An 18614-nucleotide genomic window follows, 5' to 3' on the forward strand; every position below is an offset into this window, starting at 1 on the left:
AGCACCGTGAGCAGGGGTGGGTGGCCTGGATTCTGTCTCTGGCCAAGTGCTGCTGGAGGCAAGCCACTCGAATCATTAGACATCAGCTTCCTTCTGTGAAAATGAGGCACTTGACTCCATTTCAAAAGGACCTTCAGCCTCTAAGATTCCAGAGTGGATGGTTTTTTTCTAGGAGGGAGGGCTGTGCGTGGGCACCAGGAACTGTGTCATCTGATGAATGAGTCAGACTAAGGGCGTCAGAAAAGTCACATCTTCACAATCAACACAAGGGCACAGGCAATTAAGAAACACACTTAGCTGACGGCTTGAGTGTCTGTTCCATTTGGAGGATATATTCCTGAAGAGGGACAGGGTGACTCATCAGATGGCTGTAACCTGATGAAGTAGAGCTATCCAATTTCCTTGCTCTGATTCCAGGCAACTGAACGATCTTAATTTAGTTTTCCAAGGCAGTTTCCCCAGGCAAGAGAAGGGACAGACTATGACAATTGGAAACTGACATTCTTTTGTGTGAGCAGAATTAGATCACATAAGAGAAATGACTGAGTATATAAAGCAGCATTCAAATGCAAAGCACCATTAGTTATGAATCATTCTTATACATTCTTAGCATTTGAACTTTTTTTTTTAAGTGCTAGTAAACCATGGATGACTTGGTAAATGCAGAAATTCTGTATCTCCAAAGCTGATCAGAGGCGAAAATTAGTAATATTTACATGAAAGTTAAAGTCGCTCAGTTGTGTCCAACTCTTAGTGCTTTACAATTTACAAACGGTTTCTACATACAATACCCCAGTAACTCTGGGAGACAGGGATTATTTTCCCTATCTCTAGTTCAGGAAAGCTGTGTATAATGAGGACGGTTTGGACTAGCAGTCAAACCTAGGTCGTCTACTGCTGCTGCTCCTGCTAAGTCACTTCAGTCGTGTCCGACTCTGTGCGACCCCATAGATGGCACCTCACCAGGCTCCCCGTCTCTGGGATTCTCCAGGCAAGAACACTGGAGTGGGTTGCCATTTCCTTCTCCAATGCATGAAAGTGAAAAGTGAAAATGAAGTCGCTCAGTTGTGTCCAACTCCTAGCGACCCCATGGACTGCAGCCCACCAGGCTCCTCCGTCCACGGGATTTTCCAGGCGAGAGTACTGGAGTAGGTTGCCATTGCCTTCTCCGCGTGTACTGCTAGCCCAAATCAAAGGGCTGCTGCAGCTTCCGAAGTAAGCGAATGCTCTGTTCCCACCCACTGGTGCCCGCCACCCACCTACACGCGCGCATGCACACATGCAGACTCACACACCGCGGACTAAGTCCATGCTCAGTGGGACAACTGAAGGAGTGGTGAGCAGCAGGGGCAGAGAGGAAACCCCAAAGATCACAGAACTGCTTCTCTTTCCCTCTTCAAAAGGCACTCAAAGCGCTGAGGGCCTTTCTGGATGGGCTACTCAGACTGAATCTACTCACTGCAGGTGTAGGAAATGCCTGGTCTGCATAGGTGGTATCTCAGGTGTGTTGGGCTCCCACCTCTCTTCCCTTGAAAGATTGGTCTGGATATTCCTAGTGAATGTAGCTGGGGATTCTCAACTGGGGCAACTCCCCCAGGGCAACACTGCCTGACCTAACCCACCTGGGGCTCCTGGCATCTTACCTGCTGGAGCTGCTAGTCTCAGATTACTGATGGGGAGGGGACCTGGCAAGCTTGCTCTGTGCCTGGCAAGCCTGAGCTCCCCATCTGCTGTGCAGAGACAGAGACAGAGTGGCAGCTGTGTGCCCGGACCCTTCCCATTGCTGGAGAAGTAGAAGACTGCAGCGCCTAGCCGGGGACTTACAGAGACTTAAGGGAAAGATGAACTGGCCTCATTCCTGCATCTCCTTTTGCTGGATTTACTTTGCTGCCTCCAGACTGAGAGGTAAGAGGCTGGTGGGTGTGCAACTGTCTTAGCCCAGGGATCACTTCTTTGGTGGAATGTTGGGTGGGCCAGGAAAAGAACAGATGCTCTAACTGTAAGGAAGTATTTCAGCTTCTTACAGTCTCATGCTGACCCTGTAGGTCTGCCAGAGAAATAACTCCACTTGACCCAGAGCTTGTTCCTAGCTGATGGTAGGTAGGTAGGTAGATAGGTAGGATGGTAGGTAGGGATAATAGAACCAATGCTAGTCCTTGGTCTGTTGCTCTTTGCCTTGAAATACTCATAACACTGAAGCTTGATCCAGATCCCCCTTTTTGAGCAGCTGTAGAACCAGCAGATGGAAAATATGCTCAGAAGTTGTTCAATGACCTTTTTGAAGACTACTCTAATGCTCTTCGTCCAGTAGAGGATACAGATGAAGTTCTGAACGTCACACTCCAGATTACACTTTCTCAGATTAAGGATATGGTGAGTAACATAGTGTTGACTCTTCTGAATGGTTAGAATGAAACTAACAGTGCTTTCTAAAGGGAATGTCTTACCTGGGAATTTGAGAGAAAATGAGAACAGACAGCTCTGTGTGCAAGCTGGAGGGAGAAGGGAATAGAAGGGAATAGAAGCGAATTCCAGGGGAGGAACACTTTCTACAAAATTAATTGCACTAAATTACCTGAGTCTTTCCATGAACATTAACAGTCTTAGAACATCTCAAGAAAGTTGGTTACACATTACATGTTCCATTTCTATGAAATGTGCAAAGTCAGCAAAACCATAAAGACAGAAAGAGGAGTTAGGTTGCCAGGAGCTGTGAGAATGATGGGGAAATAGTGATTGCCTGCTTGATTGTCATATGATTTCTCTTTTGGGATGACAAAATGTTCTGGAAGCAGAAAATGGGGATGGTTGCATGACATTGTGAATAAACTGGAAACCGCTGAATTGCACACTTTAAATGGTTAAAGTGGTGAGTTTCATGCAATATGAATTTTGTCTTAATTTTTAAAAGATGTTTTAAGATGACATACATTAATGCTCATATGTGTTTAGTTACACAGTTATGAAACTTCAAAATCTTTTTTTCTATACATTGTTGATGTTTGCTGACTTTTTCATTCAAAAAAAATCATTCATCAGTTGATCAATTTTCGGAGAAATTTGAGCAGTTGACCTATGCATCTGATGATTTAAATATTTGTCCACTTGATGCTCCAAACACTAATCAAGCAGGAAAAATATGACCTTGGCAATCAATCAAGGAGATAGACTCAAAAAAACTCTTGCTTACTTATTGGAAATAGATTAGTGTTCTTGGAATTCCTGTTTTGAAGACAGGTGTTTTACAAAGTGTGTTTGATTGAGGTGTCTACTGGACAGTTATATCTGGGTTAATTTTGCAGGATGAGAGAAACCAAATTCTGACTGCCTATTTGTGGATCCGCCAAATCTGGCATGATGCATATCTCACGTGGGATCGAGACCAATATGATGGACTGGACTCCATCAGGATCCCCAGCGACCTGGTGTGGAGACCGGATATTGTCCTATATAACAAGTAAGTGCAAGTCAGTAGCTTCTCAGGAATGAACTTGTTGATTAGACAGAATGTAAACATAATGGGGCCTCCCTGGTGGCTCAGTTGGTAAGGAATCCAAGTGTAATGCAGCAGACCCAGGTTTAATCCCTGGATAGGGAAGATCCCCTGGAGAAGGAAATGGCAATCCACTCCAGTATTCTTGCCTGGAAGATCCCATGGACCGAGGAGCCTGGCAGGCTACAGTCCCTGGGGTCACAAAGAGTCTGACATGATTTAGCAAGTAAACCACCATCAACCACCACCACCGCCACCACCAAACATAATGGAAGAGGGAAGTTTGAAACATGCATGAAGTTAAGTCAATTCATGTTCCTAGATCCTGAACTGATAGTTATAAAACCTCAGATAATAAAATAATAATGGTCATAAAAATCTTAGAGCTACATTCTCCCTTTCAGGTGAGAAACTGTATTGGAAGTCATGTTAGTTTTCTAGGGCTACTGTGACAAAGTACTACAAACTGGGTGGCTTAAACCACAGGAACTATTGTCTTGCAGTTCTGGAGGCTAGAAGTATAAGATAAAGGTATTGGCAAGGTTAGTTCCTTCTAAGGCGGTGAGGGATCAATCAATGTCTCTGCCCTAGATTCTTGGGTGGTTGCTGGCAATCTTTGGTCTCTTGACTTATACAAGCATCACCCCAATCTCTGCCTTCTTCTTCACATGGCATCGTGTTCCCTGTGTGTTGTCTGTGTCCATATCTCCCCTTGCATTGACGACACCAGTCATATTGCATTAGACGCCCACCCTACACCAATATGACCTCGTCTTTTTTTAAAAATTAAAGATAAGTTTATTGCTTTTCTTAACACAAAAAATTTACAGATTTACTGTTTAAAAAAGATAAAGTTGTCTAAATTACCCTGATAGCTCAGTTGGTAAACAATCCGCCTGCAATGCAGGAGACCCTGGTTCGATTCCTGGGTTGGGAAGATCCCCTGGAGAAGGGATAAGCTACCCACTCCAGTATTCTGGCCTAGAGAATTCCATGAACTGTATAGTTCATGGGGTCGCAAAGAGTCAGACATGACTGAGCAACTTTCAGTTCAGTTTCAAGACAGAAGTAAAAATTACTCATAATCTCAAGAATATGATCTCTTCTTTTAAATACATTTAACTACTAATTACAGCTGCAATGACTCTGTTCCAAATAAGGTTGTATTCTGAAGTGCCAGGGGCTAGGGTTCAACACATGAACTTTTTGCAGATGCAATTCAGCCCATAACAGTGGTGCTTCCTTGTCTGTGATCATATATGGAAAATACATGATACTGTTAAGATTAAGGGGCTTCCCAGGCAGTGCAGTAGTAAATCTGCCTGCCAATGCAGGAGATGCAAGAGAGAAGGGTTCAATTCCTGGGTTGGGAAGTTCCTCTAGAGTAGGAAATGGCAATCCCCTCCGGTATTCTTGCCTGGAAAATTCCACGGACAGAGGAGCCTGGCAGGCTACAGTCCACAGGGTCACAAAGAGTCAGGCACAACTGAGCAACTGAGTACATTAAGATTTAATCAGAAGGAACCAGCTAAAAGCTGGCCCATGGATTTTGGACTTTGTATAGAGTGGAAGATGAACTGAATCATGAGATCCAGGTGGCCTTTTCCTGGTCTAAGAGCAAGGGGTTTTAGTGAGTGGGCAGGTAAGGCTTAAGTTTCTAAAATTGTAAAGTGTGCATGAATCACCTGAGGAGCCTGCTGAAATACAGATTCTTACTCAGTAGGTCTGGGGTAGAGCTGGTCGTTCTGCATTTCTCTGAGCTCCAGATGGTAGTGCTGCTGGTCCATGGCCTGCAGTTTGAGAATGAACCAGATCACTCCGTCACAGCTCAGGCTCAGCTGCTCCACCTGTTGTCAAAAGGGCTCTCTCCCTTTTTATTCTGGAACTCAAGTCTCTCAGAGTTAGGAAAAGTCCTCTTTGAGCAGAGTGAGATGAATGAGGAGCAACTTGGAGAGGGGGACTCTCCGAGGGAACTCACTCTTCTACTGGGTGTGAGTTTCCCTTCAGGATGCCACACTGGTTGGTTGCAGCCTGAATTTTAGTTTCAGTCCCTACTCAGCTTGTCCAAGGGTCACAACTTTGTGAATCATACCTCTGACCCTGTTGACTATTCCCCACTCTGAGTGGCCAGAGGTATCTTCCGTATGCACCTTGCTAAGTCCAAGTGCTAAGCCTCTTTCAGTCATGTCTGACTCTTTGCGACCCCATGGGCTGTAGCCCACCAGGTTCCTCTGTCCATGGGATTCTCCAGGCAAGAATATGGGACTGGGCTGCCATTTCCTTCCCCAAGTACTGGTGCCTTATTACCACGGTTCCCACCCTGCGCACCCCCCTCACAGCACACACGCGCATTCACATACATAGAAGGCAAGAGAATGGGCCAGGATGTCCATCACCTCCTCCTGGAGAATAAGCAGAGGACATGCTTTACATAGAACACTTACAGCACTCTGTAAGTTCCGAATTCTCCCTGAAAAAAAACAGAATGCTGGTTCTCCTTTTCCTCTTGCTTTGATTGACTGAAGCAGTGACCAGCTCTTATTGAAAGTCTTCTCTGTGAGTGGGAATGGTGACTTAAGTTAAGTCTGCCCCAGATCTCCTTTATCAGAGAAGCCAGTTAATCACTCGTGAGCTCACACGGACCTGTGGTGGCTTTGGTAAATTTTGACCCCATTCTCCATCCTTCCCCTCCCTGCCCAGATCACTGGCCTCCTTGAGATGTGTGAGTCTGGTCCCCACACTTTTCCACACAGACCTTTCCCGCTATACTGATTCATCAATTCTTTTCTGTTCGTCTGGGTTAACTCTTTAGTCTTCTTTGCTCTCCTCTTATGGACGGTTCTGTTTTGAATCCTGTTTTCTCCTGTGTATTCTCCTTCTCAGTAACATCAGAGTTTTGCTATCAATATTTAGAGGAAACCCTAAATGTAGCTGTGATTGGATGTCATTTGCATCCCTTTGAGCAGCTGAAATGAGAATAGAAGAGAGTTAGAGTATCAGGCAAAGGAGGGACCCCAGTGATAGCTGTTGCCCTTACCCTGGTCCTTCTAGCTGAATTCCTGGACCTGTAGAATCTTCTGATCTCAGATATAATATCAGTACTTCTCAGAAACCAGTACCAACGCTTGTAGACCCCAGAATGGGCTTCCTGAGTGGTGGTAGGGAGAATAAAGAGGGATGTAAGGCAGGTGATCCAGTTGTGTGTGATAAACATAGTTTGGGCAGGAAAATGCTGAACATCTAGAGTCACCATTGGTACCTGAGTCCATGGGTTAGATTATCTGGGGTGAGTGAGCAGGATGGCGATGTGCCTGGAAGCTATTTCATGTGAGGAGCAGTTGAATTGATTGATGCTTAGTTAGAAAGACAGAGGTCCTTAGGAAGACTTGATGGCTATCATAGGCAATCAGAGAGAAAATAAGGTGGAGGGAAAAGAGGAAATTCCTCCAGAGGACAAAACCCAAAACAACAAGTAGAAGTTAAAGGGTTTTTAGATTGCATTTTAATTCAATTAAAAGAAAAACTAATAATTTGAATAATGAGTTTTCCTAAGAGGTAGTGAGCTCTATAACAATGTAATGACTCAAACAGATATTGGCTATTAGCAGTTTGGTAAAGGAATAAATAAATTGAGGCTCGAAGTTCTGGTGGGGTTGTTTAGTATAGGTCTGTGGGCAATATAATGGTTGGTGTAAGAGACTGCAAGGATTCCTGACATTTTTAAATTAGGTAAAGAGTGGATTACAGAAATTTCAGATGTGTGTTTATTATGAGATAGTTTTAATGGTTGGATTTTAATGAACAGGTTTAGCACTTGGATTTTAGACCTAATGAGAAATTAGGTACCCTGCTGAAATCAGAAGATTTGTCTATAATTTAGCTTTAAGTTCTGCTTACGTAGCTTAGATGAAAGAAAGCGTAGGAAAACTTTCAGATGAGATTGGATATACATATGTCAGATTTGTTCAAATTTTACATTTTAAATGTATGCAGTTTATTGTATGTCAATCAATAAAACTCTTTAAAAAGAAAAAAAAGATGAGATTGGTAGTCAAGGAGGGAGAAGAGGAACAGGTTTGGAGAAAAAGGTGTGGATTTATTGTGAGACCTGTTCACTTTGGGAGACCAAAGGAACTTTCACATGGAGACGGCCAACAAAGAGATTGCAAAGCAAGTTTAAAGCCTGGAAAGAAGGTCAGGGATAGAGCTGTCAAAAGCCCTTTAAGCCCTTATAGAACTGCTCAAGAAGATTTGGAAGCATTGGTGGGCCATAGGAAACCATTGCAAGTGCTGAGCTGTAAAATAATGTGATCAGAGAAACCAGGGAAATAAAACAAAGTACTGGTCATGAAGCAATTAATAGTAATGTCTTCAAACTCCTCCTGAGTAGCTGGGGTGATGTTTTCAGACAGTGGGCTCCTTTGCTTCTGGGTGGGTTGGCCCAATGAGAAACACTGTGAGCAGCTGGAGGGAGAAAAGTAAGGTTGGGGCATGTATTCCCTTGCTCCCTTCCTAGAGTTATTATCTTTGGCTGGCTGTGTCCTTTGACAGAAGGCATGTCTCCTATTGGAGAAGGAAATGGCAACCCACTCCAGTATTCTTGCCTAGAGAATCCCAAGGACAGAGGAGCCTGGTGGGCTGCTGTCCATAGAGTTGCACAGAGTCGGACACGACTGAAGCGACTTAGCATGCATACATGCATTAGAGAAGGAAATGGCAACCCACTCCAGTATTCTTGCCTGGAGAATCCCAGGGACAGAGGAGCCTGGTGGGCTGCTGTCTATGGGGTAGCACAGAGTCAGATGCGACTGATGTGACTTAGTAGCAGCAGCAGCGGCGGCAAGTCTCTTATCGTGCTGACCCTCTTCTGCCGCTTTTCCCTCCAGGTACTGGTAATTGCACCTTCCCTTCATTTCTTCAGGCCCAGGAATGGTAATAACTGTGGTGTTACTAGTCCCAGAGTGGTTGCCCTATACTTATCTTAGTACAGTCCTTTTATTAAATCCTCCTCAAGCTATCTAATTTGAATGTGCCATCCATTTCCTGCAAGGACTATGACTAATAGAATCATTCTAGCTCCAGATATATTCTCTCTGACTCCCAGATCTCTTATACCAGGTAGGATAGGTGAGTGATGCTCCAGTTCTCAACATTTGGATAGCTAATTATATATACTTTTTATTTTTACAGAGGGTAGGTTCTGTCATTTTCAAAAACGCCATTTTGTTGTCTTCACAAGACCCACATTAAAGATCCCCTCTTTAGACTTCCATTAAAAATTGAGCACCACAATTCAGCTGCAATGCTTTGATTAGAGTGGACACAATCAGACCATTGCCTTGTGGTACCTAAAGGTTAATAAGTAGGAAAAAACTTGTAAAACATGTCAGTTCTTAGATCTAATACATCATCTTCTAGCAATTTAACCTAAGGAAAGAGTCAGTGGATAAATGCAACAGTTTGATGACAGGGATGTTCACTGTTGCATTGTTTGTAAATGTAAAAAATAGAAACAACCATAATGCTGAGCATCAGTGAGCTGGTTAAATTACTGCGGCACATCTCTAAAAAGGAGTATAATTGCATATAATTTAGCTATGAAAATAATGTTGCAGAAGATTATGGACAAATGACCACCTACATTTAAAAACTGTCTCAGTCTTGTTTTTGGTAAACTAACTTTTTTGTTTCAAGATAATTTTATAGAAAAGTTGGAAAGATGGCACAGAGTTCCTGTATACTTTTCACGCAGTTTTCCTTAACATCATGTCTTATATAACCATAGTACATATGCCAAAACTAATATAATACTATTAGTGTTGCTAGTGGTAAAGAATCTGCCTGTCAATGCAGGAGACAGAAGAGACGCAGGTTTGATCTCTGGGTCAGGAAGATCCCCTGTTGTAAGAAATGGCAACCCACTCCAGTATTCTTGACTGGAGAATTCCATGGGCAGAGGAGCCTGGTTGATTACAGTCCACGGGGCCGCAAAGAGTCAGAACGACTGAGCACACAACTAATCTACAGGCTTTATCTGGACTTCACCAGCTTTTCCACTAATGTCCTGTTTTCTGTTATAGGATCTAATCCAGCATATCACATTACATTTAGCCATAATATAGTTTATAGGGAAAAAATTGTAAGGAACACTGAGAAAAATATGCATTAAATATTAACAGAAATGGATCAGTTAAGGCTGAAAGCATTGAAAACTGACTTTGTCTACCTTGTCAAAAAAGGAATTTGTAGGAAGGATATGCTACAGCTCACTGAATTAAAGGAGAAAAATCATTGATAAGGCCTTGGAAAGGACAGACTAGGACTACTCCATAGTTCAAGACAAGGGGCTATTGAATTTTTAAAAAATTTTTAAATAATTGATTTTTCTAGGAATCTATTATCAGATTGACTCTTTTTTGGTCTTTGGGTCACTCTGCTTAATATTTAAACCCCAGGGAGTATGAATCAGTTGGACCTAGCTCAGGTCACAAGCCAGCCCCTGGCCAGGGGAGCCTAGGGTACCTTGATCATCATTTCATCTGCCTTACAATGGTGGTGGAAAAGTCATTCCCCAAAACGAAATAGAAATTTTGTACCCCCAAAATGCCAGCCATAAATGTTGATAAAGCAAAACCAAGATATATCTAGAATTATTATCTTTTAATTATAGATGAATAATTTTTTCCTCTGTGTTTTTCAGATGTTCTACAATAAACATGTAAAATTCTTCCAACAGCAACAAAGAGCTACCTTAATATTCTTGTGCCCAAAGTTAACAAAATCATTTAAGCAGAGCCTCTCTGTCAGATTTTAGCCTCATTTACTTTTTGTCTGGGTGTTTGAATCATTATACCTGGACCAAGAGAATGGCATTGGGAACGGAGAGGAAGGGATAACAGGCAGAGAGGCTTATTTGTTTAACTTTGGTTGCCCTGGGCTGCACGTGGGCTCTCTTAGTTGCGGTGAGCGGGGTCTACTCCTCGTTGGGGTGCACTGGCTTCTCACTGCAGTGGCGGCTTCTGTTGTGGAGCACAGGCTCCGTGTGCACAGGCTCAGAGGTTGTGGTGCATGGGCTTAGTTGCCTCAGAGCATGTGGGATCCTCCCAGTCCAGGGATTGAAACGTGTCCCCTGCATTGGCAGGTGGATTCTTAACCACTGGACCACTAAGAAAGTCTGGCGGAGATGCTTTAAAGGAAGAATCCAAGAGAACTTGGCCCTAACTAGTTATAGGAGGTAGAGAAGAAGGGCAAATTAGAGTTGATTTTGGACTTTCAAGCCAGTGTAACAAGAATGGTGGTCCATTGCCAAAGACACTCAAGTGATGGGAAAAGGGCAGTGAGCTGTCTGGGTTAAGGAACTTGGTGAGTTGTCCTGGTAAGCAGCTCTCATTTTCCTCCTCTGACCTCCAGGGCTGACGATGAATCTTCTGAGCCTGTGAACACCAATGTGGTCCTGCGGTATGACGGGCTGATCACCTGGGATGCACCAGCCATCACCAAAAGCTCCTGTGTGGTGGACGTCACCTACTTCCCCTTTGATAATCAGCAGTGCAACCTGACCTTTGGCTCCTGGACCTACAATGGCAATCAGGTGGACATATTCAATGCCCTGGACAGTGGAGACCTCTCTGACTTCATTGAAGACGTGGAGTGGGAGGTGCACGGCATGCCTGCTGTGAAGAACGTGATCTCCTACGGCTGCTGCTCTGAGCCTTACCCGGATGTGACGTTCACTCTCCTTCTGAAGAGGAGATCCTCCTTCTACATTGTCAACCTGCTCATCCCCTGCGTCCTCATATCTTTTCTGGCTCCCCTGAGTTTCTATCTCCCAGCAGCCTCTGGGGAAAAGGTCTCCCTGGGAGTAACCATACTGTTGGCCATGACTGTATTTCAGCTCATGGTGGCAGAGATCATGCCAGCCTCAGAAAACGTCCCTCTGATCGGTGAGTTAAAATCTCTTACACTTTTGAGTCAGCTTTCTGGTGACTGCAGTTGTATCTGTGCCTTTAAATTCATAACAATTAAGTCAACTACAAACTCAACACAGGCTCATTTAGTGTCTTCAGTTGGCATCTCTGAATAGTGATGTGGCTGTTCAAGACAAAGCTGGGCTTGAGGTCTCCAGGTTTACCCAAAAGAAGAATGAGAGCCGTGTTGTTTAGAGCAGTGGTTCTTGAAGTATGGTCCCTGGACCCACAGCATCAGCCTCAATTTGGATATACAAATCCTCAGGGCCCACTCTAGACCTGCTGACTAGGGTCAGGGTAAAGCCTGCAAACTGTTTTCACAAGCTTTCTGGGTGATTCTGATGAGCTTTTCGTTCAAGTCAAAAAACCACTGGCTTTTAGGCTAAGGCCCTGATTTTGAAGTCAAAGAAATCTGCATTTGAACTCTGACTTTGCCATTCCTTCCTTGATCAACCTTAAGCAATTTACTTAATCTTTGAGTCTCTACGTCATCATCTTCAAAATTTGTGTAATTGCTACCTCACTGTGCCATTGCTTAGCACAGAGCCTGGCTTATGGTGAGGACTGAGCAAACAGTGACTGTTAGTATCTTATATCACAAGTGGTTTCTTCTTGGGAAAAATGGTAAACACGATGGGAATGATGAGCTAGATTTTTAAGCCTACCATCTACCCTTGATAGAATAATTCTCAACCTTTATTGAGTATAATAGGTGTGAGGGAGACTGTTATAAGTACAGGTAACTGGTGGTCCAGTGGTTAAGACTCTGTGCTCTACTGCAGGGGTGCGGGTTCAATCCCTGGTCAGGAAAGTTCCACATGCCATGAAGTTCAGCCAAAGGAAAGAAAAAGAAAAAAATACAGGTTCTCACAGCAAAAGAGGTTTTTAAAAAAGCAGTCTTGGACAAGATTTGGGAATCTGAGGTGATTCTAAAGTAGATCACATTTTCAAACATCTGCAATAATGAAATGTTCCTCCAAGGGTAGACTGTGGCTGCCATCACTGCCTTCCTTTTCCTTTACCTCTCTTGTTGTGAGATCCCTCCTAATACCTTTAATACCTACTTCCTGCCACCAAGGATAACACCCAGATCCACCACCTCTGCCTCAATGACTTATGTTGTAATAGATGCTTTCAGGAGAAGGCGGTGGCACCCCACTCCAGTACTCTTGCCTGGAAAATCCCATGGATGGAGGAGCCTGGTAGGCTGCAGTCCATGGGGTCGCCAAGGGTTGGGCACAACTAAGCGACTTCACTTTCCCTTTTCACTTTCATGCATTGGAGAAGGAAATGGCAACCCACTCCAGTGTTCTTGCCTGGAGAATCCCAGGGACGGTGGAGGCTGGTGGGCTGCCGTCTATGGGGTTGCACAGAGTCGGACACAACTGAAGTGACTTAGCAGCAGTAGCAGCAGCAGCAGATGCTTTCAAGAATCAGAAGCTAGATCTAGGTTTTAGTTCTGTAAAGCAATCAGTAGGAGGAAATTTCAGAACACCAAGAGACTTAGTGACCAATATAAAAGAAATATTATACTGCCTTTTCTCTCCTGAATGTAGTATTACCCATCTGAATAACATTCAGATGTTATTACGTTGGTTTCTCTATTTGGAGATTTCTTCCTTGTTATGTTTCTTCAAGCAAGCTACACACACACACACACACACACACACACACACACACACTCACTCACACACTAGCACTCGCACTCATGCACCTCTTTTTGAGAAATAGACACAGAAAGTTCTCTCCTTTCTCATCACCACTAATAAAGAGGAAAGGGTGTGTTGGTTCTTTCATTACTTTTCCTAAGGCAGAAATGATTGACAGTGATGACATCCAATCATAACCCTGTTTGAGGCAGGATCAATAGGCAGATCCTGCTCTCTGCTTTACCAGCTAAATTCAACAGGAAGCTGGCTCAGTTTCTGAAGAAAGATGTCTTAAAACATGACTCATGAATTTTACAAGCATTACTTTTCCTGTCTTTGTGATAATATAAAATGTATCTTTTTAGGAAAGGTGCACACAGATCTTTCTTGAGAGATTTAATAGTCACAATGTGTTATTTGTAGTACCTATGAAATAGAGTTCCAGTTTTAAGAAATGTATTTACATTTTACTTCATTAAGTATAGCATTTGATCCAGGCTTTTGACCCATATCCTTTACAATGTTCCAGTTTTAAGAAATGTATTTACATTTTACTTCATTAAGTATAGCATTTGATCCAGGCTTTTGACCCATATCCTTTACAATGTTAAGAAAGATTTTATTTTTAGTTTACTCAGAGCTTTTAACAAATAATAAACAGATGATGAACATTATCAAATGTATTGTTTTCATCTGTTAAGACAATCATGTGAGTTTTTCTTTTCCTCCGTTAGTATTGTGAATTACAGTTTTCTGTGGTTGAACTAAATCCTTCTTTATCTTGATGAGTTATCAATTAAAGACACCATAGGATTTAGTTCAGAGAAGGCGATGGCACCCCACTCCAGTACTCTTGCCTGGAAAATCCCATGGATGGAGGAGCCTGGTAGGCTGCATCCATTGGGTCACTAAGAGTCGGACATGACTGAGCGACTTCACTTTCACTTTTCACTTTCATGCATTGGAAAAAGAAATGGCAACCCACTCCACTGTTCTTGCCTGGAGAATCCCAGGGATGGGGGAGCCTGGTGGGCTGCCGTCTATGGGGTCGCAAAGAGTTGGACACGACTGAAGCGACTTAGCAGCAGCAGCAGCAGCATACTAGTCACCATTAATGTGTACAACTTCCAGTTGTTTATTTGTGAGTCAAATATGAAGACAGTTTTTCCCTCTAAATATATATTTATTTATTTGGCTGCTTTGGGTCTTAGCTGTGGCACGTGGGATATTTCATTGCAGCACATGGATTTTCTTTTTTCTTTTTTTGGATTTTCTAATTGAAGTTCGTGAGCTTAGCTTCTTCTCTAAATGTGGGATCTTAGTTCCCCAACCGGGGATAAAAACCACATCCCCTGCATTGCTAGATGGATTCTTAACTGCTCAACCACCAGTGAAGTCCCTTGAAGACAGTTTTAAGCTAACTTGGTTGCTGTTATTTTCCTAGGCAAATACTACATAGCCACGATGGCCTTGATCACAGCCTCCACTGCTTTGACCATAATGGTGATGAATATCCACTTCTGCGGGGCTGAGGCCAGGCCAGTGCCACCCTGGGCCCGGGTGGTCATCCTGAAATACATGTCCAGGATCTTGTTTGTCTACGACGTGGGTGAGAGCTGCCTTAGCCCCGACCAAGACAGGGAGCGAGACTGTCTTACGAAGGTATATGACAAACTTCCAGAGCCTAATCTGAAAACAACCAGAAATAAAGACCCTTCCAGAAAGAAGGAAGTGAACAAACTCTTAAAGAATGACTTGAGGTACCAGGGTGAGAACCTGGAGGATGGGGACAGCTACTGCGCACGGTACAGAGTGTTGACGAAGAATATTGAATACATCGCCAAGTGCCTCAAAGACCACAAGGCCACCAGTTCCAAGGGGAGCGAATGGAAAAAGGTTGCAAAAGTCATAGACCGATTTTTCATGTGGATTTTTTTCATTATGGTGTTTGTGATGACTATTTTGATCATAGCAAGAGCAGATTAGTAAGCATTTGATATGTGGGAATAAATCAATATACGTCCCTGTGATCTACTTTAATGCTCTTCCAAATCAGAAATATCTATATCCATATTTACACACAGATACACAAATATATATAAATTAGGGGTTATATTGTCTTTACTTTTTATTTTTAACTTCAGATCAGTATTATAGCTGTCAGTTTAAATTTAGCAGGAGGTTCAAAATTTCCAGGGCAAGACAATGGAGGAAATAGAGAAAAGTGAAAGTGAAGTTGCTCAGTCGTGTCCGACTCTTTGTGACCCCTGGACTGTAGCCCACCAAGCTCCTCCGTCCCTGGGATTCTCCAGGCAAAAACACTGGACTGGGTTGCCATTTCCTTCTCCAATGCATCAAAGTGAAAAGTGAAAGTGAAGTCGCTCAGTCGTGTCCGACTCTTAGCAACCCCATGGACTGCAGCCTATCAGGCTCCTCTGTCCACGGGATTTTCCAGGCAAGAGTACTGGTGGGTTGCCGTTGCCTTCTCCTAGCTCCTACTAGAACTTTTGAAAAAAGTTCAAAAACTTTTGAAAAAAGAAAAATAGTCATATATTCCTTAGTGTTAATTTAAGTCTCCATGTTACCTTTCTCATTTCTCTGGTGCATTTCAAGCTGTATTTCAATTGATGGAATAAAAACATTTTGCACCACATAAAGAAAGGCTAAAGATCGGCAACTCAGTGGGGGAAAAGAGCTTTCTTTGTATTGATGATGTCATATATGTTGGTTATATTTTATACGAACCTTAAAGATGAAGTCATTCCTACATTTAGCCTTGGGTTTAAGCAAGATCACCTGCAAACTGGGCTGATTTTTTCATTCATTCAGTTATTCACCAAACATTTATTTTCTCCTACCTATAATAAAGCTACATGATTCACATTTGAAGTGGGTATTGTACCAAATCTTATGCACGGGTCTGATCCTTGCTAATCTTCGCCACAATTTTGTGAGCTAGGTGGACCAGTGTTTCTAGTCACCTTTCTCAGAGGAAGAAGCTGTCTCTGAGGAAGGTGGGTGTAAGTGACCTGCCTCCAAATCCACCTCGGTGGTAAGTAGAGCTGGGAGATAAACCCTTGGCTCTGTGAGTCTGGGCCAGGACTGCTAAAGCCACACTGCTTTTTGGCTGAGACAGATCATGATTTAGAATGGTAGTGATTGAGGGATTTTTTTAAAGATTTTTTTGATGTGGATGATTTTTAAAGTCTTTATTGACTTTGTTACAATACTGTTTCTATTTTATGATTTGGTTTTCTGGCCATGAGGCAGGTGGGATCTTAACTCCCTCACCAGGGATCAAACCTACATCTCTAGGATTAAAAGGTGAAGTCTTAATCACTGAGCACCAGAGAAGTCCTGATTGAGGGATTCTTGTTCTTAATTCTGAATTTCTGCTCTAAATTACTGTCTGTGCTTCTCCAGTTTTTTCCTACTTTGAGTCAAATATGTCTTCAAATTTCCTCACTTGCATCTTGATTAAAATAATCCAAGTACTAATACACATGACCTAACTTCCAACCCCTCAATTATTCTTTTACCAACAAAAAACAAATGAGCCAACATGGAGAGAAGACAAGGGTTAAGCTAGAAAAGAAGGATGGTATTTGGTTTAAACATATACATTGTTTTTTAATCTTGTGTTTACTTATTTGTAAAATATCTGTTGTGTACCTACTATATACTGAGTGCTATGTCAGCTTTGAAGTGATCAAATACAAAATGTGATTTCAACCCTTTGGTTTCTCATATGGTGCTTTGTAGTTCAGTAGAGGGGACAGTTAAGAAACCAGACAAATACAACGTAGTGTAAAAGTGCTATCATAGCAGCATGGACAATATGCCATGGAACAACGAAGATTAATCTGTTTGAGGGAAAGCTTGGGAAAGACTTTGTAGGGGTGTACCGTTTGAGCTGGGTTTTGAAGATTGCATAGGCATTTGCTAAACAGAAAAAGGAGTGAGTTGGGGTTAGGAAGATTTGGGGAAATATAGTTTAGAATCAGATTATTTTTTTTCTTTAACTATAGAAGTACTTTTATAAGTTACAACTGCATTTGGCAATAAATAATAGAAAACCCAATGGACTGTGACTTAAGCAGATAGAGGTTATTTATCTACACAAAAACAAATCCAAAGTTACAAAGTCCAGGGGTCTAACCATCTTCCCTTTGTGTTGTTTGAAGGCACAAAATTCTAAATTTGCAGTAATTTATTATAACAGCAATAGAAGACTAGTACAGTACCCAATGAGCAATTTTATGTGTATAACTTTTTCTGTATTTTAGATCATTTGACTTAGATAGATATATCTATAGCCAGATTGAGGCAGCCCTATTGAACCGTGTGTCCAAAAATGTTGAATTTATCCTAAAAACGTCTGAGAAACATGAAAGAATTGCAATCACGGAGTGATAGAGTCACACTTGTATTTCAGAAGTGAGATTGGGGTGGGAGTCAGAAGATTGTAGAGAAAAGAGAGACCTACTGAAAATTTTTAAAAACCAGTTCAGGGAATTGATAGTGAAGGCTTAACCCAAGACGGTGGGAATAAGAGAATGAATCACGAAGTATTTATGACCTAGACTGGACAGGACTTGGTGACCTGTTGGATGTGGGTTTGGGGAGACGGTGACATTGAGAATGATCCGAGCTTTCCATCTCAAACAACTGAGGTGAGGAATAAAGAAGGACCAGGTTTTGGAGGAAAGAATTCCATTTAGGATGTCTTGAGTTGGAAATGCTTGTGGGGCATCCTGGTAGAGAAATTCAGGAAGTAACTGAAGATGCATTTAGAACTTCAGAGAAAAGTGAAAACTTCACTCAGGTTAGTTGTTAAAGTACTCATTAAATGATTTCAGTGGGTAAGACACATGTTACACACAGTAAGAGAGTCAAATGAACAGAAATGTATTATTCATCAGGGTTCCAGAAGCTTATAACTGTCCCGCATCACTAAAGCTATTCCCTGCTGTGCTGGCATTTCTGCATTCACAAATCTAATTCCCCAAGCACACTGAGGTCCTCTCCAGGTCTAGGGCCCAGAAACTCTGTCATTATTCTCTTTGTATCCTTTGTGATAAGGATATTCTGTTTTTATTTTTTGTGGCAATAAAGGGTGTAGTATGAGGTCATTAGCCATTAAACACTTACTGAAAGAATGAGAGAGTAAAAGGAAGACTTAATAGGTTCCCACAAAGTGCCAAAATGTTTAGACTGTTAACGAGCCCCCATCCTATGCAATGTACAAAAATAAATTCCAGATGATTCAAGACATAGATGTAAAAATAAACAAAAGCAAAAGGCATGTAAGAAAGCCTACTTGACTTTCTGAATAAAATTCTCCACCTCCATAAAATTTAAGACATGGTTACTGCTTTGAAAGAGGAGTCTAAAGGATTCCCTGAAATGGGTGAAGGGTGGGGACCAAAGGGACTGGGGTGGTCATTCTGCTGAGGAAGTGACTTTGAAGATGAGCTCTGGTCATAAGAGGGAGTTAACCAGGAT

The 18614-nt window shown here is 42.4% G+C and overlaps 1 protein-coding gene across 1 annotated transcript; it reads left to right on the forward strand.

Moving 5' to 3' along the window:
• Positions 1-1742: 1742 nt before the first annotated feature.
• On the forward strand, positions 1743-18364 carry CHRNA9 (cholinergic receptor nicotinic alpha 9 subunit). Its single transcript, XM_015096450.4, has 5 exons — positions 1743-1905; positions 2228-2373; positions 3303-3457; positions 10904-11436; positions 14554-18364. The coding sequence occupies exons 1-5, from the start codon at positions 1842-1844 to the stop codon at positions 15093-15095; spliced, it is 1440 nt and encodes a 479-aa protein (XP_014951936.1). The 5' UTR covers positions 1743-1841; the 3' UTR covers positions 15096-18364.
• The last annotated feature ends 250 nt before the right edge of the window (positions 18365-18614 follow it).

The sequence above is a fragment of the Ovis aries genome, chromosome 6 (assembly GCF_016772045.2).
Source record: "Ovis aries strain OAR_USU_Benz2616 breed Rambouillet chromosome 6, ARS-UI_Ramb_v3.0, whole genome shotgun sequence".
Taxonomy (NCBI): Eukaryota; Metazoa; Chordata; class Mammalia; order Artiodactyla; family Bovidae; genus Ovis; species Ovis aries.

What these genes read in the sequence shown, in the direction of transcription:
- CHRNA9 (XM_015096450.4), top strand. Translation starts at nt 1,842, where the DNA reads ATGAACTGGCCTCATTCCTGCATCTCCTTTTGCTGGATTTACTTTGCT. An exon ending in GATATTGTCCTATATAACAA is followed by an intron (nt 3,458 to 10,903) that starts GTAAGTGCAAGT and finishes TCTGACCTCCAG; the next exon opens with GGCTGACGATGAATCTTCTG. An exon ending in AGAAAACGTCCCTCTGATCG is followed by an intron (nt 11,437 to 14,553) that starts GTGAGTTAAAAT and finishes TTATTTTCCTAG; the next exon opens with GCAAATACTACATAGCCACG.